Source organism: Protomyctophum bolini (assembly GCF_963924005.1).
Source record: "Protomyctophum bolini genome assembly, chromosome: 4".
In the NCBI taxonomy this organism is placed as follows: domain Eukaryota; kingdom Metazoa; phylum Chordata; class Actinopteri; order Myctophiformes; family Myctophidae; genus Protomyctophum; species Protomyctophum bolini.
The window spans coordinates 45,228,275-45,250,774 of NC_137865.1; the positions used below are offsets into that span (position 1 = coordinate 45,228,275).

The 22,500-nt window shown below is 42.9% G+C and overlaps 1 protein-coding gene across 1 annotated transcript in view; it reads left to right on the plus strand.

Annotated features, from left to right (window-relative positions):
• kiaa1549la (KIAA1549-like a) overlaps window positions 1-22,500 on the plus strand; it is a gene marked incomplete at its 5' end in the record, with an annotated part of 117,599 nt that overhangs the window by 92,326 nt on the left and 2,773 nt on the right. The window contains 6 exons of the mRNA XM_080762257.1: window positions 7,297-7,424; window positions 11,222-11,442; window positions 11,851-11,983; window positions 14,778-15,013; window positions 19,817-20,003; window positions 21,108-21,208. Of these exons, the coding sequence (XP_080618383.1) occupies window positions 7,297-7,424; window positions 11,222-11,442; window positions 11,851-11,983; window positions 14,778-15,013; window positions 19,817-20,003; window positions 21,108-21,208 (1,006 nt within the window). The remainder of the gene's footprint in view (window positions 1-7,296; window positions 7,425-11,221; window positions 11,443-11,850; window positions 11,984-14,777; window positions 15,014-19,816; window positions 20,004-21,107; window positions 21,209-22,500) is intronic.

Consider the following 22,500-nt stretch of genomic DNA (forward strand, 5'->3'; position numbering starts at 1 on the left):
GCAACTTTGATGATGGAGAGGACCACTAAAGTATATTTCTAAACTCCAGAGGGTGATGATGGAGAGGACCACTAAAGTATATTTCTAAACTCCAGAGGGCCACTATATCAGTTTGACTGGTTTAAACGCGTAACCCGCATTTTAATCAACCCCCTTTCACTGCCGAGATTGTTGTATTACCTTTAGAGCATACGCTGAATTATTTGGGTTTTTAATCCGCGAGAATCCAGCGAAAAAAGGTCCCTCGGTTTGTTGTGATCCGATCGTACCATCCGCCATCTTGGTGCACCCGGAAGACGCAGCACAAGACCCGTCTCCATGAGGCGTTGTACCCCATTCATTTGCATTGGCCTCAATTTCCCAGAAGCCCTAGCAGCCCACAGCATGTGACGATTTCCGGTTTCGTCATCAAAACGAAACCATCTAGTCTCTTTCTCCGTGGCGAAGACAGAGTTTCTTTTTATTTATTACAATACGGCGGATTAAACGCATAAAACAAAAGGCGGGTATGTTGTATATCGTATATAGCGACAGTAACCTGGAGTATACCATTCCTGGCAGTAAAACTGATATATTATACTCACTCCAGAGGCAGTGCTTGACATACATTATATTTCTACACTCACTCCAGAGGGCCACTTTGCATATACATGTATATATATATGTCATATATGTGCATATATATGTGCAGGCAGAAACCTCTTATCTCAGTATATTTTAACTTTTTTTTTTCTTTTGTAAATGAATGCCCTACAAAAGGTTTGTCACAAAAATAGACGATCTATAAGCACAAAACACGTTTGAGCTTGTAGATCTGCTATTTGTGCTATATTTTAATTGGAAACCTTGAATTCTTTTTTGCTATTTTTGAATTAGAATCCTGAAAGGTAACAATTCTATTTAATTTCAAATGCATTTACTTCTATGTTAACTTTATGAACTTAAATACAAATACATTGGATATAAAAAAAAACTTGTCATAAATACTATTAATAAAAGAATGACTTAATGGTAAATGGTAAATGGTGCATTTATATAGCGCCTTTATCCAAGGCGCTTTACATAGATTGTGCATTACATTCACCCATTCATACACCGATGGCAGCGGAAACCATGCAAGGCACCAACTAGCACATCGGGAGCAATTAGGGGTTCAGTGTCTTGCTCAAGGACACTTCGACAGTAACTCTGGGGGAGCCCGGGTTTGAACTGGCAACCTTACGGTTCCCATCCAGGCACTCTACCCCTGAGCCACCGCCGCCCTAATTGTAGTCATTAAGCTACTATACTAACTATAGAATAGGCTGTAACAATTCACTGAACTCACGATACGTTTCCAATCACGATTCGAATATTACCTTCACGATACGATTTTTCACGATATTTTTAAACACAATTATTTTCCAGACAGACAGACAAAACGATTATGTACCAATTTTTATTTAACTATTTAACTCGATCATATCAGAAGCATTTTTTAAATGTAAAAGTGCTGTGTAATCTATAAGGTTCCAGTTCCATTTGGTATATAGATCGTGATTGTATTGCCTCTCTATGAAACGGTATCAAGCGAAAAGATTAATTAAACAGGCAAAATAACACCTGGAAATGACACCTCTTCCTTACCATACCAAAGTATCATCTACGTGACGTCAGAATCAGAAGTCTTTATTGCCATGACATGTAAACATGTTAGGAATTTAGTTTGGTGAGACAGCAGAATGCAGTTACAGTACATAACATTAGGACAGGTGCAAAACAGGACAAGACAGTGCAAACAACAATGAATAATGAATAAATATAAAGTGCAGAGAGTGTTCAGGTCAATTCAGAGCACAAGTCAGTCCATTCCACTCTGAGTGGGGATGAAGGGAGGGTCAGGGGGGGACAGGAGCATTGAGGAGTTCTAGCCGTGGGGAAAAAGCTGTTTGAGTGTCGGGCCTTCACAATCTTTAGAGAACGCAACCTCCTGCCTGAGGGGAGCAGGGCAAAAAGATTGTGGCCTGGGTGTGCAGGGTCAGCCATGATCTTCCTGGCCCTCCTCAAAGCCCTACTCCTAAACAGGGCCTCAAGGGGGGGCAAAGGGCAGCCAATTTAATTGGGGTAGGCACTGGGGGGACACTGGAGGCACTGGGGAGGCACTGCATGGGGAGGCACTGGGGAGTCACTAGGGGGGGCCTGGGCAGACATTGGGGAGGCACTGGGGGGACACTGGGCAGACAGACAAAGAATTTGGCGATAGACTCATCCAATCCACGATTGCCGATATATTCGTATCGTCACCCAACCCTACTCTATACCAAACTGACTTGGCATTACGGCTTACGGGTGCTATATGCGCTTAGCGCTTTCCCAAATGTGTGTGACCAAAATAGCCATTTTGGGTAAAGTAATGGTGTTGGCATAATGGATATCGGGTAACGCTGGACTAAAATACCATTTAGGGACAGTGCAAGCTGCTATACCCATAATTTCCTGGCAGCAGGTGGACTTGTGGGCAGCGACTGACATGCGGACAGTGTCACAGGGAAAAGGCAGGGACGAAAATAGAGCTCTTAGTTTAATTGTGTGGCTTTGTAGGGGCCTACTCGTCTACATGAAAGTCTGTCTGTGTGTCCTGAGCTAATCTCACAAACCAGTCATCGGTGTCAAATTTGTTGTAGCACAAAGTATACTTCCACGTTTTTTGGATTTCTTTTACCAGCAGCGAAGCATTACGTTTCATACTTTTTTTCCTTTTTTATTTTACTTTTAGTTTCACAGTGATCACTGCAAACATGTGCAAAATTGCACATTGAGAAGTGAGAAGTGTGTTAGTGTTGATCTAGATTCTAGAACTCAAAAAACAGTGACTCAAACTGTACATACATATCATCACAAGGGGGGACTCTTCAGCGGTACGTGTGCTTATCAATGGTGTCAGTAAACGCACTACAAATGATTTCTTCGTAGTTTACCAAACGGAATTCTTTCTGGACCTGAAAACACACCCGATAACGGCAGAGCTTCTGTTCGGTGACATTCTGAAACACTGTGATTTTTCAATCTCTTTTGCATCAGCAGGCCAGTGGTGTTCACAGTAATTTGTTTGATTTATAGTGTTTATTCTGCGGAATGAACGGATGCCAGGAGGAAAGGTTGGGATGAGTAATTGTTCCATTTTCCCCTCTAAGCCTTTGGAAGTACAAGGCCTCTGGAAAACAGGAGAATATAAGGAGATGGACGAAAAAGTGATCTTTTCACAAATTGGAAGGGGATCTTTAAAAAAAAATATATATGGCGAGGCAGTGACATAGAAAATGAAAGATTAATAGAGTTATTAGTTTTAGGAATAAAGACAAATAGATGATCATAGGAAAGTAATAAAACATAGTAAAGGATAGGGAAAAAAACTAATTGGGATCAGAAGAGTTCTCAAAAGACTTTATAGCTGTGGGCGAACTCGTTAGAAATCACCAAGATTTGGCTTCTTGAATTTTGTTTTTCCTAAAATTTGAGTATGTTATTTATCACACCCAATAGTAACAGAATCCATGGTAAAATCTATTTGATAAATTATTTTGGTTTTCTACCATAACTATGTGTCTAATATTTGAGTCTGTGCAAACAGACCACTAGGGGGCGCTCCCAATACGTTTGCACAGCTTTTTGAAAACCTTATATCCATACCTAATAACACGAAGCCAAAATTAAAAAACTAGTCACCAAAAGCCAAATCTTTACAAGTGCGCCCCCAGCTATTGGGCTTCTGTGGAAAAGTTATTGCAATAAGTATTTATTATTCAAATGATCCCCTATTATGCTATATACGGTATTTCAGGGTTATATTTATATGCATGAAGAATAAGGTCTGAAACATTGCTATATTAAATAGTTTACACAGTGCTTTTGTGTGTGGGGCAGTTTTGCCTTGTTTGCAACTGCAATTTGTTCTTTAATTTAGCACTCTAAATGTGCTTTGATGTATTCCGGCACCAATAAACAGCGGGGATTCGTATTTATCACAATGAAAACAAAACAAAGCACTGCTGAAAATGGCGTGCAATATACATGAATTAACTTCTAATCAAATGCTTGTTAGAGAATATGAAAAAATAATATAAACTGATCATGAAAATAATGCAAATATGTTTAGCTATTCATTCAAGTATGAATTGTGTATTGTATAGCACTAGTAAGAAAAGGAGAGACGGGCTATCCCCCCTTTCTTCTCACTCTAAGGGAAGACTGATAATTGATAATAGGCTAAAACAATATTATAATAATACTATTCTGTTATTTTACCATCACCACTATGTATTTTGGACCTGGTGCAGACAGTGTGCAACCCATTTTGGGCGGGAACCCCTTTTGATATTATGCTTTAGCTATTGAAAAATAGCAGATCTACAAGCTCATAGCGCGCCACCGAGTGGCGCGCTACGAGATTGTAGGTCTGCTATTTTTGAAAAATCAAAGAACGACTGACATAGAAACATAGCTTTTTCAGAAAACTGTCAGGATGTAGAAGACATTTTTAGAATCTGATCTCAGGTCAAAATGGGTTAAATGCCATGTTTTTAACTGTCAAGCAGCACACAAGTTGAATACAAATATCAACAGTAACTAACTTTAAACTCCCTGCGTTCTAACCGAGATAAGTGCCAACACCAACAGCGTGGGCTTTATAGCTGCCGGCAGTCTTTTCTAGCTCTTCAATGAAGAGGTCTGGCATCCTCTGAGTCACAGCCAAACACCCATTCTTTACTCCCGCTGCAGGGAGAAGGATGTGAACATACATCCGCGGTTCAGTGTTCACCCTCCTTGGTTCCTTTTATGCTTTGTGATGCACATCATTTAATGCAAAGGGAACTTGTACGGCATGCACACACGCACACACACACACACACACAAACACGCACACACACACACACGCACACGCATACATGTACACACTATGCTAATGTTTCCATGGGAAAGCTAATTAAGCTAATGAGGGCCATATGAGTAACGAGAGCAAACATTTCCATACGTGCAGTGACTCGCATTAACAGTCAGGCATGTTCGACCCAGTGTTCTCATGTTCGACCCAGTGTTCTACCCAGTGTTCGACCCAGTGTTCGACCCAGTGTTCGACCCAGTGTTCTCATGTTCGACCCAGTGTTCTACCCAGTGTTCTCATGTTCGACCCAGTGTTCGACCCAGTGTTCTCATGTTCGACCCAGTGTTCGACCCAGTGTTCTCATGTTCGACCCAGTGTTCGACCCAGTGTTCGACCCAGTGTTCGACCCAGTGTTCGACCCAGTGTTCTCATGTTCGACCCAGTGTTCGACCCAGTGTTCTCATGTTCGACCCAGTGTTCGACCCAGTGTTCTCATGTTCGACCCAGTGTTCGACCCAGTGTTCTCATGTTCGACCCAGTGTTCGACCCAGTGTTCGACCCAGTGTTCGACCCAGTGTTCTCATGTTCGACCCAGTGTTCGACCCAGTGTTCGACCCAGTGTTCTACCCAGTGTTCGACCCAGTGTTCGACCCAGTGTTCGACCCAGTGTTCTACCCAGTGTTCTACCCAGTGTTCGACCCAGTGTTCGACCCAGTGTTCGACCCAGTGTTCGACCCAGTGTTCTACCCAGTGTTCTACCCAGTGTTCGACCCAGTGTTCGACCCAGTGTTCGACCCAGTGTTCTACCCAGTGTTCTACCCAGTGTTCGACCCAGTGTTCGACCCAGTGTTCTACCCAGTGTTCTACCCAGTGTTCTCATGTTCGACCCAGTGTTCGACCCAGTGTTCTCATGTTCGACCCAGTGTTCGACCCAGTGTTCTCATGTTCGACCCAGTGTTCGACCCAGTGTTCGACCCAGTGTTCGACCCAGTGTTCTCATGTTTGACCCAGTGTTCGACCCAGTGTTCGACCCAGTGTTCGACCCAGTGTTCTCATGTTTGACCCAGTGTTCGACCCAGTGTTCGACCCAGTGTTCGACCCAGTGTTCTCATGTTCGACCCAGTGTTCGACCCAGTGTTCGACCCAGTGTTCTCATGTTCGACCCAGTGTTCGACCCAGTGTTCGACCCAGTGTTCGACCCAGTGTTCTACCCAGTGTTCTCATGTTCGACCCAGTGTTCGACCCAGTGTTCGACCCAGTGTTCGACCCAGTGTTCGATCCAGTGTTCGACCCAGTGTTCGACCCAGTGTTCGACCCAGTGTTCGACCCAGTGTTCGACCCAGTGTTCGACCCAGTGTTCGACCCAGTGTTCGACCCAGTGTTCGACCCAGTGTTCGACCCAGTGTTCTACCCAGTGTTCTACCCAGTGTTCTACCCAGTGTTCGACCCAGTGTTCGACCCAGTGTTCTACCCAGTGTTCTCATGTTCGACCCAGTGTTCGACCCAGTGTTCGACCCAGTGTTCGATCCAGTGTTCTACCCAGTGTTCTACCCAGTGTTCTCATGTTCTACCCAGTGTTCTCATGTTCGACCCAGTGTTCGACCCAGTGTTCGACCCAGTGTTCGACCCAGTGTTCTCATGTTCGACCCAGTGTTCGACCCAGTGTTCGACCCAGTGTTCGACCCAGTGTTCGACCCAGTGTTCTACCCAGTGTTCGACCCAGTGTTCTACCCAGTGTTCGACCCAGTGTTCTACCCAGTGTTCTACCCAGTGTTCGACCCAGTGTTCGACCCAGTGTTCGACCCAGTGTTCGACCCAGTGTTCGACCCAGTGTTCTACCCAGTGTTCTACCCAGTGTTCGACCCAGTGTTCTACCCAGTGTTCGACCCAGTGTTCGACCCAGTGTTCTACCCAGTGTTCGACCCAGTGTTCGACCCAGTGTTCGACCCAGTGTTCGAGGAAGCAAATATTGTACATTTTCCTCCACTATAATGTTTTGACATTGGTCCCTCGATGAGGCACAAGTTTGCTTTGACTCTTCATCCTTGAGGAGGGAGTTGAGGGAGTTCCAGGGGGTCCCCCAGCTAAATGATAGTTAGGAACCAAATGGACCCTTATGGGACCCTTATTGAGATTGTACAAATGGAATTGACTACCGGTATGGAATGCATTTGTACACTCTCAGAGTTAAAGTGATTAACAGTGATTTTACAATATAAATTGGGGTTCCATGAGATAGCAATGCCATTAAATGGGCCTAATGCAAACTGCCTGGGGTCCTTGAAATTAAAATGGTTGAGAGTCACTGCTAGAGCCGTAAAAATCTTCTCTTATGGGGGTCCCTGGCATGTCTATTCAATTGGGGGCCTGTGGGCTAATTTGGGGGGTCCTTGACATGAAACGGTTTGAGAACCACTGCTCTACTGTGTTTGCAGACCCCTATGAGGACCACACGGGCTCTCTGCGTCTGATCACCATTAAACCCATGACAGCCCTGCCAACCTACTCATACCCTTCATCGTCCTCCCATAGTCAAGACTCTGTCGTCGTCCTCAATGGAGAGGTGAGTCTCAGTCTGCACACACACACACACACACACACACACACACATACCCATGGTAATAAAAAGTCATCATTTTGTAGACGCGCTGTAGCATTGTCCTGTCATCTAGAAGCGGCAACTTCATCTGGTTGCATCTTGATTAGTATTGATTTTCACCACACATGTTGTAGCAGGATATCACGAGGTGTATTCTTATATCTATACATTAATTTCCCTTTTGGGATTGTTGTCATGATGTATTGATGTTGTTGTGAATTCCCAGGGGTGCATTTTCTCAAGGAGCCATATATATTTAGAATCCAGATCTTGTCGCTATACAATAATTTCACAACCACCCAGTCTGAGTGTCTCTCCTGAGACTGAGTTCAATCCCTGGCCGAGTCATACATAAAAAATGATAACCAGTGCCTATAATAACTGCTTCAGTTGGCAGTAGCCTTGGAAACCTGGACGTTTTTATTTCCAGGGAGGGAAAAAAAAAGTCTGGGTCCGAGTCACTTCAATACGGCATAGAGTAGCGCAAACGTCGATCACTCTCTGCTGATTTCTGATCGTCTGCACCTTTGTTAAATTGACGCACACACACACTCCTCTCTCTCTCTCTGTCGCTCCAATTAATCAGTCTCATGTCGCGTAGCATAGGTGAGTTCCAGACTAGTTGGCAGTGGCACTCCACAAAGTCCCTGTGCCGTACAGTAGGGTCATGTCCAGGGCAGTACTTGTTCATCAAGCTATGGAAACAGGAGATATGCTCCATATACCGGTGGTGGAAAGTAACTAAGTACATTTACTTAAGTACTGTACTTAAGTACAATGTTGAGGTATTTGTACTTTACTCGAGTATTTCCAATTTTCAATACTTTTATTTTACTTCTACTCCACTACATCTCAGAGGCAAATATTGTAATATTGTAGCTTGCGTGGTGCCCTCTTGCGAGTGCTGCAACAGACGTTGCTAACCCCTGTTGTCCTGCCAGACTTTCCTGGAGGTCAGCTGTCTCTCCACTGTCTCCAGCGTCACAGACCTTCCTCGGTTGCCATCCAGACTTTCCTGGAGGTCACTGGTTGCCCAGGGAGTTCAGTTTGTACTTCAATACTTCTGTCAGAGAGAGAGGCTGTGTCACTCATGTCCATGCTCTGAGAGAGAGAGAGAGAGAGAGAGAGAGGCTGTGTCATGTCCATGCTCTGAGAGAGAGAGAGAGAGAGAGAGAGAGAGAGAGAGAGGCTGTGTCACTCATGTCCATGCTCTGAGAGAGAGAGAGAGAGAGAGAGAGAGAGGCTGTGTCATGTCCATGCTCTGAGAGAGAGAGAGAGAGAGAGAGAGAGAGAGAGAGAGAGAGAGAGAGAGGCTGTGTCATGTCCATGCTCTGAGAGAGAGAGAGAGAGAGAGAGAGAGGCTGTGTCATGTCCATGCTCTGAGAGAGAGAGAGAGAGAGAGAGAGAGAGAGAGAGGCTGTGTCATGTCCATGCTCTGAGAGAGAGAGAGAGAGAGAGAGAGAGAGAGAGAGAGAGAGAGGCTGTGTCATGTCCATGCTCTGAAGTCTGAACTATATTAAGAACAAGAATGCCTCTCATCCCACTGACCATTTGATATGACAGCGTGCACCACACACTGACCATTTGACCATGCATGTTGTCTCAAGTCCCATCTGTTATGAGGATTAAACACATTTGATATGTCTATAATTAGCCGATCAGCTTAAAGGCCAAAGTGATAGAGAGAGCTACAGTACATGTGTTATTAAGGACATGGATATTTCTGTGAATATCTGGCAACTTTAGCTCTCGAGACGAGAAGGAGGACTGTCGGGAGAGCAGAGTGAACATCACAGAGAGACAGACAGAGCTGGTGGTCTGGGACAATTTCCAGGGTTTTGAATCTGTGCTATGTCTGTCACTGCAGAATAAACAAAAGATGACCAACAATTCTTGTGTTCATTTCCCCGGTCACGACCAGGCAAAATGCCAATACTTTTGTACTTTTACTCAAGTAAATTTAGAATTCTGGACCTTTACTTGTAACGTAAGTAAAACATTTGAGTACTTTTACCACCACTGCTCCTTAAACTATTTTGGGTGGGAACCCCTTTTGGTGTTAGCATCATGTTATGCTTTAGCTATTGAAAAATAGCAGATCTACAAGCTCATAGCACGCCACCGAGTGCCACGCTACGAGCTTGTAGGTCTGCTATTTTTGAAAAAATCGAAGTGCGACTGACATAGAAACATAGCTTTTTTCAGAAAACTGTCAGGAACCTTCTAAATACATGATGCACTCCCACTTGGTCTGTCCCACTCCCACCCACCTTGCCTCTCGCTCCTTCAATCCCATCCAAGTCTCCTCTGCAGTCAGGGTCGTTTGTGGTGATTTATAAGTGATTGTTTGTGTCCCCAGAGGTTGGACAAATTAAACCGAGATCTCACGCCCAGTCTACTGTTACGGGACAGATACTTTACGAGCTGCAATATCTCTTGATAATGTATTCTGTAGACATCCAGGGTTACTGTTGCAATGATGAACGGGTTAGATCGGCATGGATGGATGCATGGATTATGTTCATAATTAATAAGAAACCAATCAATTTAATTACAGTTTAAAACATACAGTATACTAAAGTTGTTGTTTTAATTAATAGGTATTTAAAAAAAAGAAATGATCCATGATATCTAAAACTATGACTAAATATACTGACAATTTCGTCAAAAAATTTAAACTAGACTTTAATATTAGGGAGGGACTAATGAGAAGAGATTCTTTTATGTTTCGTTGCACTCGGGGGACTGAAAATATAACATGTACAAGCTCACAATGCATGGCAGTACGCGTTGAAATTTGAATACTAGTCATTAAGCTACTGCAGACTAAAGTCATTAAAGCGGGTTAAGTTTGGAAAGCTTGTAGATCGGCTATTTTCAACGTGCATCCAAGTGTAAAATCTGACATTACGATGCCATCAAGGCCTGCCAGAATAACATTTCAGCCTTCCAGGTGACATTGGATGCACGTTGAACACAAACTTCCTCACTTTGAATGAAAGCAAGACCGAAGTCATCATTTTCAACCACGACCCAAGCTCTCCCATCACCCCTCTCGGTCCCCTCAGTGCCAACATCCGGTCCTCAGTCAAGAGTCTTGGAGTCACGTTTGACAGTAACTTAAAATTCGATAAGCATATTAGCTCTTGTGGTCAAGGCCAGTTTCTTTCAATTAAGGCTTCTGGCTAGGGTAAAGACCTATATCTGCCCCGTACTGACCTTGAGAGAGTCATTCACGCGTTCATATCTTCAAGACTCGATTATTGTAATGCACTTTATGCAGGCATCGACCTGTCAGCAATCAGACGTCTACAGCTCGTACAGAACGCCGCCGCTCGCCTCCTCACTGGCACAAATAGGCGTGACCATATCTCCCCAGTCCTCGCCTCCCTCCACTGGCTCCCTGTCCATTTTAGGATTGATTTTAAGATTTTAACGTTTGTTTTTAAAGCCCAAAATGACCTTGTTCTGTTCTGACATTTTTTATATAATGCTTTTCCTTCCTTTAATTCTTTGCTTTAATTTATCTTCCTATCCTCTTCTTTTGCCTCGATGTATGTTTTTATGCTCTGTGATGTGAAGCACTTTGGTTCCACCTCGGTCGTTGGAAATGTGCTATACAAATAAAGTTTGATTTGATTTTGATTTGATAAAATAAGACTAAAACAACATTTAATTTGAGTCAAAAGACTATGACTAACTAAATCTAAATTTGCCGTCAAAATCAACACTAGCCTTTTCTCTATTATGCGTGGATGCAGGCGGCCCACAGCGGCCTGAAGCAGAAGTCTGACATCGAGCAGTACAGGAACAAGCTGCGGCAGAAGGCCAGGAGGAAGGGCTACGGGGAGTTCTCCCTGTCCGAGAGCAGGGGCCACAACTACGGCCTCCGCGACGCCCGGCTCGGTCGTCATGACAACGGTCTCAAGGAGCCAATGACGGCCGAGGAGAAGAGGGCCTCCTTTGCGGGTTGTCACAAGAGGTAACGAGACGGAGACAAGGTCACAGTGACCGTAGCCTCGGAAACACAGACGTCTTTATTTCCAGGGAGAGAAAAAGAAAGTCTGGGTCTGAGACCACTTCAATTCGGCATAGAGTAGCGCAAACGTCAATCACTAAAGCCATAAGGGTAAAGACGTCAAAAGACGATAGTGTCTACTCTAGGCAGTGATGAATAAATACATTTAAAACCGACAGAACCATCTGTGAATGTGGAGAAGAGCACCATACGATGCAGCCCTCTTGCAGCTTAAAAGATCTCGCAGAGTTCAACAATAATGCAAAAGACTGTGTAAAGAAATGGGAAACTGTCATCTAACCACATGCTTCAAAGACAGGAAAAGAAGAAGTAGTATATAGCAGACGGTTGACGATGTGTGTATTTGTCCAGGTACTCCCATCCCAGAGAGCCTACCTACTGGAGTCGGCAGTCACTGAGCAGCCCCAGCCCAGTGGAGGCTGAGATGGACCTACTGGTGTTGAGAGAACGCTCCCGAAGAGGCATACGCAACAACGGCTATGATGTGAGTACATGTCTGTCTGTCTGTCTGTCTGTCTGTCTGTCTGTCTGTCTGTCTGTCTGTCTGTCTGTCTGTCTGTCTGTCTGTCTGTCCTACTGTCTGTCTGTCTGTCCTACTGTCTGTCTGTCTGTCTGTCTGTCTGTCTGTCTGTCTGTCTGTCTGTCTGTCTGTCTGTCTGTCTGTCTGTCTGTCTGTCTGTCTGTCTGTCTGTCTGTCTGTCTGTCTGTCTGTCTGTCTGTCTGTCTGTCTGTCTGTCTGTCTGTCTGTCCTACTGTGTGTCTGTCTGTCTGTCTGTCTGTCTTTCTTCTACTTTCATACTTTCTTTCTTCCAATGAGGTCACACAGGGACTGGCACATATGAAAGCTCTGCCACTTTATCACCTACAGTACAGTACATGAGGCTAATCCTCCAGTCTCATCTCTGTCTCCATCTCTTTCTTTCCATCTATATCTCTCTCTCTAGCTGCCTCTCTCTCTGCCAGTCCCAATTCTCCCCTCTAAGCTTCAGAATGCAGCGCAGAATTTAGACGTAGAGGATTAGCAAATTACCTTCCAATGAACTTCATAAACCTCCTCACAAAGAGTCGAGAGGGAACGAGTAAAGTGAGACGAATAAAGGAAGATCAGATGAAGGGTCCACGGGGAGAAGAGTTTCTCATTTGAAAGACAGCAAATGGAGAAAATAGGAATGGAGAGAGGAAAAGAGGCAGAGCGAGACATAAAGACAGATTGAGAAGCAGGCAGGAGGAGCGAGGGCGTAATCTCTTCCTGCTGGCCTGTGATGCAGTATATAGTGGCAGCAGCCATGCTACCTACCTATAGCTGAATGTCAATGGCTTCTGAATATCATTATAGCCTATTCATGGATTCAGATGGGAAACTCGATAGCGCTTTAATAGCCTAGGATGTGCTGAACACTTTGTAATGCAGCATGGATAACCGTGTGCATGCGCGTGTGTGTGAGTGTGTGGGTGCGTGCGTGCGTGCGACTGCAGCTGTGTGTGTGTGTGTGTGTGTGGGTGGGTGTATAGCTAATAGATATGTAGTCCGATCTCATCAGCTTTATAAATGTGTGTTGTTGCTTTGTAGAGCTGTCAGAAACAACATTATTTATCGCTGTGTGGAACCTGCAGCTTACCTGCATTCTACGAGTCTGTGATGATGTTGTATCTTGGATGAATACGTCTACGGTATTATCTATTTCTACTGCACAGGACAATCCTGATCGTTAATTTAACCCATTCTGAACGGGAACCCATATTGGTGTTGGCATCATGTTATGCTTTAGCTATTGAAAAATAGCAGATCTACAAGCTCATAGCGCGCCACCGAGTGGCGCGCTACGAGCTTGTAGGTCTGCTATTTTTTGAAAAATCGAAGAACGACTGACATTTTTAGAATCTGATCTCAGGTCAGAATGGGTTAATCAGACCAGTGTGTGTCCAGTGGAAAACCTCGTATGAATCTGATCTCAGGTCAGAATGGGTTAAAAGAGCATACCAGCTTTTGGACATGATGCGGTCCTTTGTGGTGGTGGAAAAAACCCCACTCAAATCTTTTACTTAAGTAAACGTATCAATACTGCGATGTAGAAATACTTGTTACAAGTAAAAGTCCTGAATTAAAAATGTACTCTAGCAAAAGTACAAATGTAATTGGTATCATAATGTACTTAAAGTACCAAAAGTACTCATGTCGCTAATTTTATTAGCGACAAAACAGCGCAGGTATTCCAATCCTGGAATCCTATCCCAATCAATAAATAATAATAATAAAACTTTATTTGTATAACACCTTTAATTTTTTTAGCAAAAGGCAGATGCACAGCACACCTCAGAAGGCTATAGTGACAGGTGCGTAGGGCAATAAAGCATACTTAAAAATGTTATCCTTGAAAATCAAAGAAAGGATCCTGCACACTGTCAGAAACTTGCCAAAAATGTTGCTCTTTATTGCGTCAACGTTTCGTTCGATGAGACCTTCATCAGGACAGACATTGTCTGTCCTGATGAAAGTCTGTTTAACCCATTCTGAACGGGAACCCATTTTGGTGTTATCATCATGTTATGCTTTAGCTATTGAAAAATAGCAGATCTACAAGCTCATAGCGCGCCACCAAGTGGCGCGCTACGAGCTTGTAGGTCTGCTATTTTTGAAAAAATCGAAGAACGACTGACATTTTTAGAATCTGATCTCAGGTCAGAATGGGTTTATCAGACCAGTGTGTGTTCAGTGGAAACCTCGTATGAATCTGATCTCAGGTCAGAATGGTCTAATCGACTGAAACGTTGACGCAGTGTGCGAGACCCTTTCTTTCATTTTCAAGGATATTTATAAACACCTTTCATGACATCAAATGCAGCTCAAAGTGCTTTACAGAGCAATGGAGAAAGAAAGAAAAGAAAAGCAAGGCATAAAACATTAAAAATAATAGCAGTAATGCAATACATGAATAACAAAAAAATGTAAAAGGTCAAAAGCAAGAGTGTAGAAGTGGGTCTTGAGCTGTGCTTTCAAAATGTCTACAGAGGCTGCCTGTCGAAGGTACAGTGGGAGTTTGTTCCACGCCGTCGGCCCGTAGAAGCAAAAAGCTGCTTCCCCGTATTTTTTAGTTGCCATTTTTTTTAGGCAAAGCGAGCAGGCCAGCAGTGGAAGACCACTGTACTGCATATGGCATAGTGACTGCGTGCTTTGGGCAGACCACTGTACTGCATAGTGACAGCGTGCTTTAGGCAGACCACTGTACTGCATAGTGACATAGTGACATAGTGACATCATGTGTCATGTGTTCTTCCAGGGTGAACTAGAGCCCTTTGAGGAGACCAACATGGATCGTCTGATGAGCTCTCTGGGATACGGCGCCGGGTCGACTGGTACCGGCAGCCTGGGGGTCAAGGGTCACCGCGGCTCCGACTCCTCCACACTCAGCTCGCAGCCCTCCATCGACGAGGTCCGCACGCAGATGCACATGTTGCTAGGCAACGCCTTCAGCCTGGCTCCTCCGGACCACGACCCCCCATCCCCGCCAAACAAGTAAACAAAAACAACCACACAGACACAAATGCTTCTCACAGAAGTTCATAATGTACAAAATGCACTCTAATGTGTGGAGAAAAGAGAGAGGCGCGCACAGCTCAATTTAGCAGATGTTTTCCTTGTTTGGCAGTTGGTTTTAGTTACATTTTACTAGTCATCTGAAATGTTTTAGTTTTAGTTTTAGACTAAGGGCTCCATTTTCGTCACCGCTAAACCCCTTATCCCTAAACTTCTTTGCCTTTTTTTTTTTTACTATTTTGATTTTTTTTTTTGAATAGTACAACTAGCCAATCTACATTGACACGTTGTGAGCTTGTAGACTGGCCATTTTTAACTATTCAAAAATGTTTTGCAAAATAGTAAAACAAGGCAAATAACTAAGTTTAAGGATAAGGGCTTTAGCGGTGACGAAAATGGAGCCCTACTATAAATCTACAGTGGATTGAAAATATTTTGGCCTGGCCTTGATGGCGTTGTAATGTACGTATGTAATGTAATGTAATGTAATGGCTGATTCTACACTTGATTGCATGCTGAAAATAGCCGATCCACTAGCTCACAAAGCAACGCGTTGTGAGCTAAGCGTGTATCAGACTATGTTCAGAGTGCAACCAAGCATAAAATGACTTGTCTTTTAGTTCTACTGGATCTCTTATCCACTAGTGACTAGTCCCTCCCTAACATGTTAGTCTAGTTTTTATTCATTGACGAAATTGTCAGTATATTTAGTTATTTATTACATTTAGTTTAGCCTTTTTTTTTGAGGGGCGCCTAGCTTTTGACCCCACACGTCTCAATATTTGCCGTTGACAATGAAAGGAGAAATTGGGTCAAATGTACGACAAATATGACATTGGCCAGTATGAGATGATGCATGATGATGTACGATGATAAGAGCGAACCTCACTTCACACGGGTGTGATTTTTAATATATATATATATATATATATAGCTTTAGTCATCTTACCATAGTTTTTGTTACGTTTTCAGCAGTGAAATAAGGTAGTCTTTGTTTTTTGTTGACAAAATCAACACTGCACATGCAATTATTCTAATCTTATGCCTGATTTATACTTCACCCATTCTTGAGATAAGGGACAAAACTTTTTTCAAACTGGATTTTTTTTTTTTTTAAGATACATTCAAATCAAATAGATGTATTTGTAGACACAGGTCTCAACTACCAATCTTGAGAAGGAACAGGTTTTTCGCATAACATTTCTTTCTAAAATGGGACATTTATGCACTTACCGGTAATACCTGATTCATGTCAACTCCGTCAGACACACTAAAATCCCTTTTAATTGAATTTTATCATTTCAACAATAATATAAAGTCCTCAGTTATCTTATAATGGCTTTCAGTAATCAAGTTAAGTAATACAAATCTTTTAATATTATTTTGTTCCAATATCACACTATTATGAAATATCCAATTTCTCAAAACCGTCATTTCAACCTTTATTTTCAATATTATAACATGAAAACCATGTAAAAAAAAAAAAAATCATCATTACGTATCATTTCAGTTGGTGTTTCAATACATAAGCACAAAAGATTTGACAGCGAATTTTCTATTTCTTTGGAAATTAACAAAAACATCACGGGACGAACGTCTGACGGAGTTGACGAACATCTGACGGAGTTGACAAGTTTAACTGATTTAGGTTCTAGACCACCTAGGATCTTGATTCTGGTGACTAATCCCACATTTTCAAGGATGAGGAATACAGTGGTACTATTTAGATTTGCCCTGTGAACATGGCAGCCATTTTTCAAAATGGCCGCCAACTTTCTGTTATTTCCCAATAACTCAAGTTCTACACCACCTAGGATCTTGATTCTGGTGACTAATCATACATTTTCAAGGATGTGGGATACATTGGTACTATTTAGATTTGTCCTGTGACCATGGTAGACATTTTTCAAAATGGCCGCCAACTTTCTGTTATTTCCCAATAACTCAAGTTCTACACCACCTAGGATCTTGATTCTGGTGACTAATCATACATTTTCAAGGGTGAGGAATACAGTTGTACTATTTAGATTTATCCTGTGACCATGGATGGTAGACATTTTCAAAAATGGTGGACCTGCTATTATTTTACCAATTTACTCAGGGAATATTATCAGAATAATATAAAATCTGTGAATACATTTCTTACCAAGAATTTTCTTCACCAATGTTTGTAAAGGTGTCTACTAACATATCCCACATTGGTTTCTATTTGACCACCCTAGGGGCATGTTTGACAGCTGCTGAAAGTTGGGTACCATCAACAACCAATATAAGGCTAAATGTTCTAAATTTCATTATGCTTTAAGTAGCATGTGGCATGTCAAACTAGGGGCTTTTCATGATTCTGGATCCATTCCAAGCATTAGTTTTGCACAAAAAACACTACGTTGGCTAAAAACGGCCATAGCCATCATCACAGATGTGATGAGGTCAGCACATGTCGGCACATTTGGGCAAGTGGCTATGGCCAAACTAGGGGGTCTATGGCCAAACTAGGGGTCAAACTCCTTGGGCTAAATTCGGTGAGGTGAACAGTGAGCAGTGAACAGTGAGCGAAAGACTGAAGACAGAAGATTTGGCTTCAGGACCATCAGGCAGGATGTGCAGACACTGAAGGCATCAGTGTCTTTCTCTGTGTCCCCAGCATGTCAACCAAAGCAATGTTACCAAATCAAAGGAGCCTTCACCTCATGTCACCTGGGGCTGGGTGAGCAATCGTATCCTGTATCTAAACTCACAACTAAATACAGACACTTGGCCAGACTGCCGTTTGAAAGGGTCAAACCCCTCATCCTGATTGGGGAAGACCACCCCACCTAATCACACCAACCGAACAAGTGAGGTTGGGGCCTCCAGGTGGGCCAGCAGCCATCTGCACAAGACTGGGCTGGACCCTGCAGGAAAGCAATCTCCAGCCAAGACAATGTAAGTTGACTATAACAGAGCCCCAGAACACAGAGCTCAGGAGAAGGATGGAGAAACACTGGCAGGAGGCCACCAAGATACAATGCCCCAGAGACCCAGAGTGTGCCACCACTGGCAGTAAGGAGATCAACTGCTGCAGCAAAGATGTCATGAAAGGCAAGTCTCCACCAAAAAAAACCCTGAACCTAATTGGGGTGTCAAGAGACCAAAGTTTCTCCCCCACAGTTCCCTGCAGTGGCCAGTGAAGTCAAACTGTGCATCTGTACCTGAAAGGGGCAAGTCAAAGGCCAGAAAGCCCACCTCCTTTTAATGTCCTGTCAGTAGAAACTCAACCTGCACCTGAAATAAGCCCTTACCTCTCCCAGAGAAAGTTCATCCTTGAAAATGTAATGATTAGTCGCCAGAATCAAGATCCTTGGTGGTCTAAAACTTGAGTTATTGTAAAATAACAGCAGGTGGCGGCCATTTTGAAAAAAAAAGGCTGCTATGGTCACAGGACAAATCTAAATATTACCAATGTACCCCACATCCTTGAAAATGTATGATTAGTCACCAGAATCAAGATCCTAGGTGGTGTAGAACTTGAGTTATTGTAAAATAACAGCAGGTGGCGGCCATTTTGAAAAATGGCTGCCATGGTCACAGGGAAAGTCTAAATTGTACCACTGTATCCCTCATCCTTGAAAATGAGGTCTTAGTCACCAGAATCAAGATCCTAGGTGGTGTAGAACTTGAGTTATTGTAAAATAACATCAGGTGGCGGCTCTTTTGTAATATGGCTGCCATGGTCACCACGAGACAAATCTGTGATGGCCCCATAGCCATAAAATGTTCCTTAAGGCATGCTCTAACTGTGTGCCAAATTAGAATACTGCCCATTATTCAAAAACAATAATTTTATTGTTTTAGGAACACTTTTGTCAACTCCGTCAGATACACGTCAACTCCGTCAGACACAAAATCTGACGGAGTTGACGTCTGACGGAGTTGACAAAATGGCATTTGTTTTCATCTTAACCCTCTTTAGTACAATGTAGCCATTTTGTTTTTGCTTAATTTTGTTAGCTAAACCTAACCCCTAAACTAAAATAATAAACATTATTTTGGAATTCTTAACAAAGATCATAAAAATGTGCAGACGGAGTTGACATGTAAAAGCTGTGACCACATTGTTATCAACATTGTTTGTTTAAAATATCAAACAATTGAATGCTTGTCAGACCAGGTACTCCACTGTTGCAACAAATATAAATGGGACTTGGAAAAGGAGTCTTCAGGCTAAATCTGTCGACAATATTTTCGGATTAATTTAAGACTTTTAAAAAAACCTGACGGAGTTGACGGAGACGTGGGACGAACATTTGATATGAGATATTTAATAGAAAATATAAATTAAAATTAACTGTGTATATTATTTGCTATGTTGTTGACAATCTACTTTAATTTAGTATGTATATTTATGTGATTGTGACAGTATTAGACACTTTTTTGGCAGTTTGAAATTGTGGCCACTTGCTGGGGACAGGCTAAATACAGGCCTTTTTGGGTACAGGGCCTGCTTTTAACTAATTCAGATGGAATATGAAAACAATTATAATGAAATTAAGGGCATAATAATACACAACTGTATTACACTTAACTTTGCAAGTGCTTTTATTTTTATGAATTAATTTATTTTTTACATAAAATAAGGCTCTTATGTGTGGGACATGTTTTTTCCACTTTTGTCCCTCATCTCAAGAATGAGTGACTAGTTGTGCGCTGATGTCGCACAAATATCCAATGTACAGTACGAGTTCAAAATGCCTATTTTTAACACCCTCACCCACAACTCAGGCTTAATCTCCCCTCCCTCAGCCACCACCACCACCACCATCACCACCACGCGCACAGCAGCGCGCACAGCGCCTACAACCCTTCCCACACCAGCCCGTACAGCGAGGGGGTGACGAGCGCCCCGGGGACCATGAACCACCCCTGTGGAGGCAGACAGAGGAGCACTCCCAGCTATGTGGAAATGCATCAGTGTAGCCTGCCTAAGCCTGTAAGTACTGGAGAGAGGCTCTGGTGGGAAGGAACGGGGTAATAGAATCTACTGGAGAGAGGCTCTGGTGGGAAGGAACGGGGTAATAGAATCTGTAAGTACTGGAGAGAGGCGAGAGGTGGGAAGGAACGGGGTAATAGAATCTCGACGCCGTCGGCGCGGAATTATTTTCCATATTCATCTTTCTCAGAAATGTATGCCCTGTTTTATACGGTGTGTGTTATAATAGCTGACCTACAAGCTCACAACGCATCACAAAGCAACATATTCTGGGCTTGAAGATCTGCTGTTTTTTGGTAGAAAACAAAAAGTAGAACAATAATATTCCTGTAATGACATGCCCAAAATAGAGACACCAGGTCTCTGGGTTTTATAAATGTAATGAATGAAAGGTAGTAGTAGTAGTAGTAGTAGTAGTAGTCATTTCTGCATACTTAATATTTGAACAGGTTCTTTTTTTCCATTCCAATAGAATAGGATAGGATAGGCAACAACAAAGTTTTATTAGAGACTCTAGAGAGATGTTTGCATGACAGTGAAACGTGTGGATGCTGTGTACGCAGAAGAAAGAATACATGAGAATAGAGCTAGACAAAGCTAATTTAGAATGCAGTGGCAACAGTTTTTGCATAAGGCAATGCGTGTACACAATATATTAAATCAGCATTTTAAACTTTTCACATTCACCCTCACTTGCATAATCTCTTCCCTCACCTCACCTCACCTACAGTACATAAAAGTATACAAACTCTGTCTGGCCCATAGACTGTAGAAAATGGTCTGGCCGCCTTCATCTACATCCCCCATCCAACACAGAAGTGGATTTAATAGTTGAAATAATTGTGTTTTGCCAAAGTCTTCTGACTCCGATCATGTCATGGAAGACCTAGTGTACAGTCGCTGTTATGTAATGCAGCAATAACTCATGGCAGGCCATGGCATTGTCATCATTGCGGGTGACAAGTGACAAGCCCCTTGCATTAGTGTGCCGTACTGTACCTTTCATCTTGAGTTATTCTACATGTTTCCATTAATTGCACGTCTCTTTGGACAGTAGCCTTCATTTGGAATTGTGTTTGTCCGCACTGTGATTGGCTGCTGCAGGGTTTCAGGTTTACTCAGCTTCCTGATATGGGGATTGGCTCTCCGCCCCCCCCACTAATCCCCTCGCGACCAGGACTGCCGCCTGGAACTTCGCTACTGCGGTATGATGACACGCACGCACACACACACACACACACACACACACACACACACACACACACACACACACACACACACACACACACACACACACATCAATAACAGTATGCATGCACAGAACCATACATGGCAATCATATGCATATATAGATTACCTCAAAACGTTATAGGGTGCGTGCGGGAATGTGCTGTTGTTTTAGTGCACTGGGCGGTGACATCATAGAGTGTGGCTTATTTACGAACGACCAGTTAAAACAATACACAGTAACATTGAAAGGTAATTTATGACATTAGCTTGTCTGCTGTTTGTCTATGTTGATGCCTGAGTAATAATAATACATCTCAAAGGACCAATTTTGCCACCGCATGACGCACGCACACTAAACAACCCCAACTTCTGAGTACAGGGTCGGTCAGTGCAGACAGTCGGCACACCCACCCGGGGCGCAGGCAGCACGCTTGATTTTCGAACGACAACGCACAGGATTTAACCATAACAAGAGGCCACACCAATGCGCTTCAGTGTCGAATTTTGGATGAATAATGTACAAAAACAAAATAAATATATAATGGATGATACATTATTACTAGAGAGGACAAGTGTGTATGTTACAAAAAGCAGGTACACTACTTAATAAAACCCAGAATAATATGAATTGAAAATTCTCCTCATTTCTCTGTCTCTCTCTCTGTCTCTCTCTCTCTTCCCCCTGTCTCATTGCTGTGGGCAAGCCAAGGCCCATAAGTTAGTCTGCATCTTTTGAACTGCACACAGCCCCTTCTTAATTGAAATGCTGTTGCTGTGTGCACTGTGTTGCTGGGCACTTTAGGACTACAGCGATTGATTGACTGCTAAAGCTGATTAGCTTTGCATGACGGCGCATGTTCGCCATCTTGTGGCGGAAGAGGTTTCTTGCAATTAGTTAAGAGGAATGTCTGCAATATTCTACTGCAGAGCGTAATGACTGAGCTCAAAAACAAAATATTATAAATGGTAGTTACCGTACTTACGCCAATATTTCCCCATTACTAGAACATCATTTATATTGCCTATTATTTTTGTGGTATTTTACGAAGACGCTGCGAAACAAAATGGCATCAGTACTGTCAAGTTTTTGCAATTTTATTTTCTGTAGGGTTTTTGGGGTCATCCAATTTTATTCCTACCTACGTATTAACATTCTGAATACCAAGCGTTCGATATGAAACGGTCAACTTATGTGTGATATATTCAGTGCGTTGGATGGTTGACATCTGGCAGTGCAGTGTTTGAGACAGTCTCTTTAACCCATTCT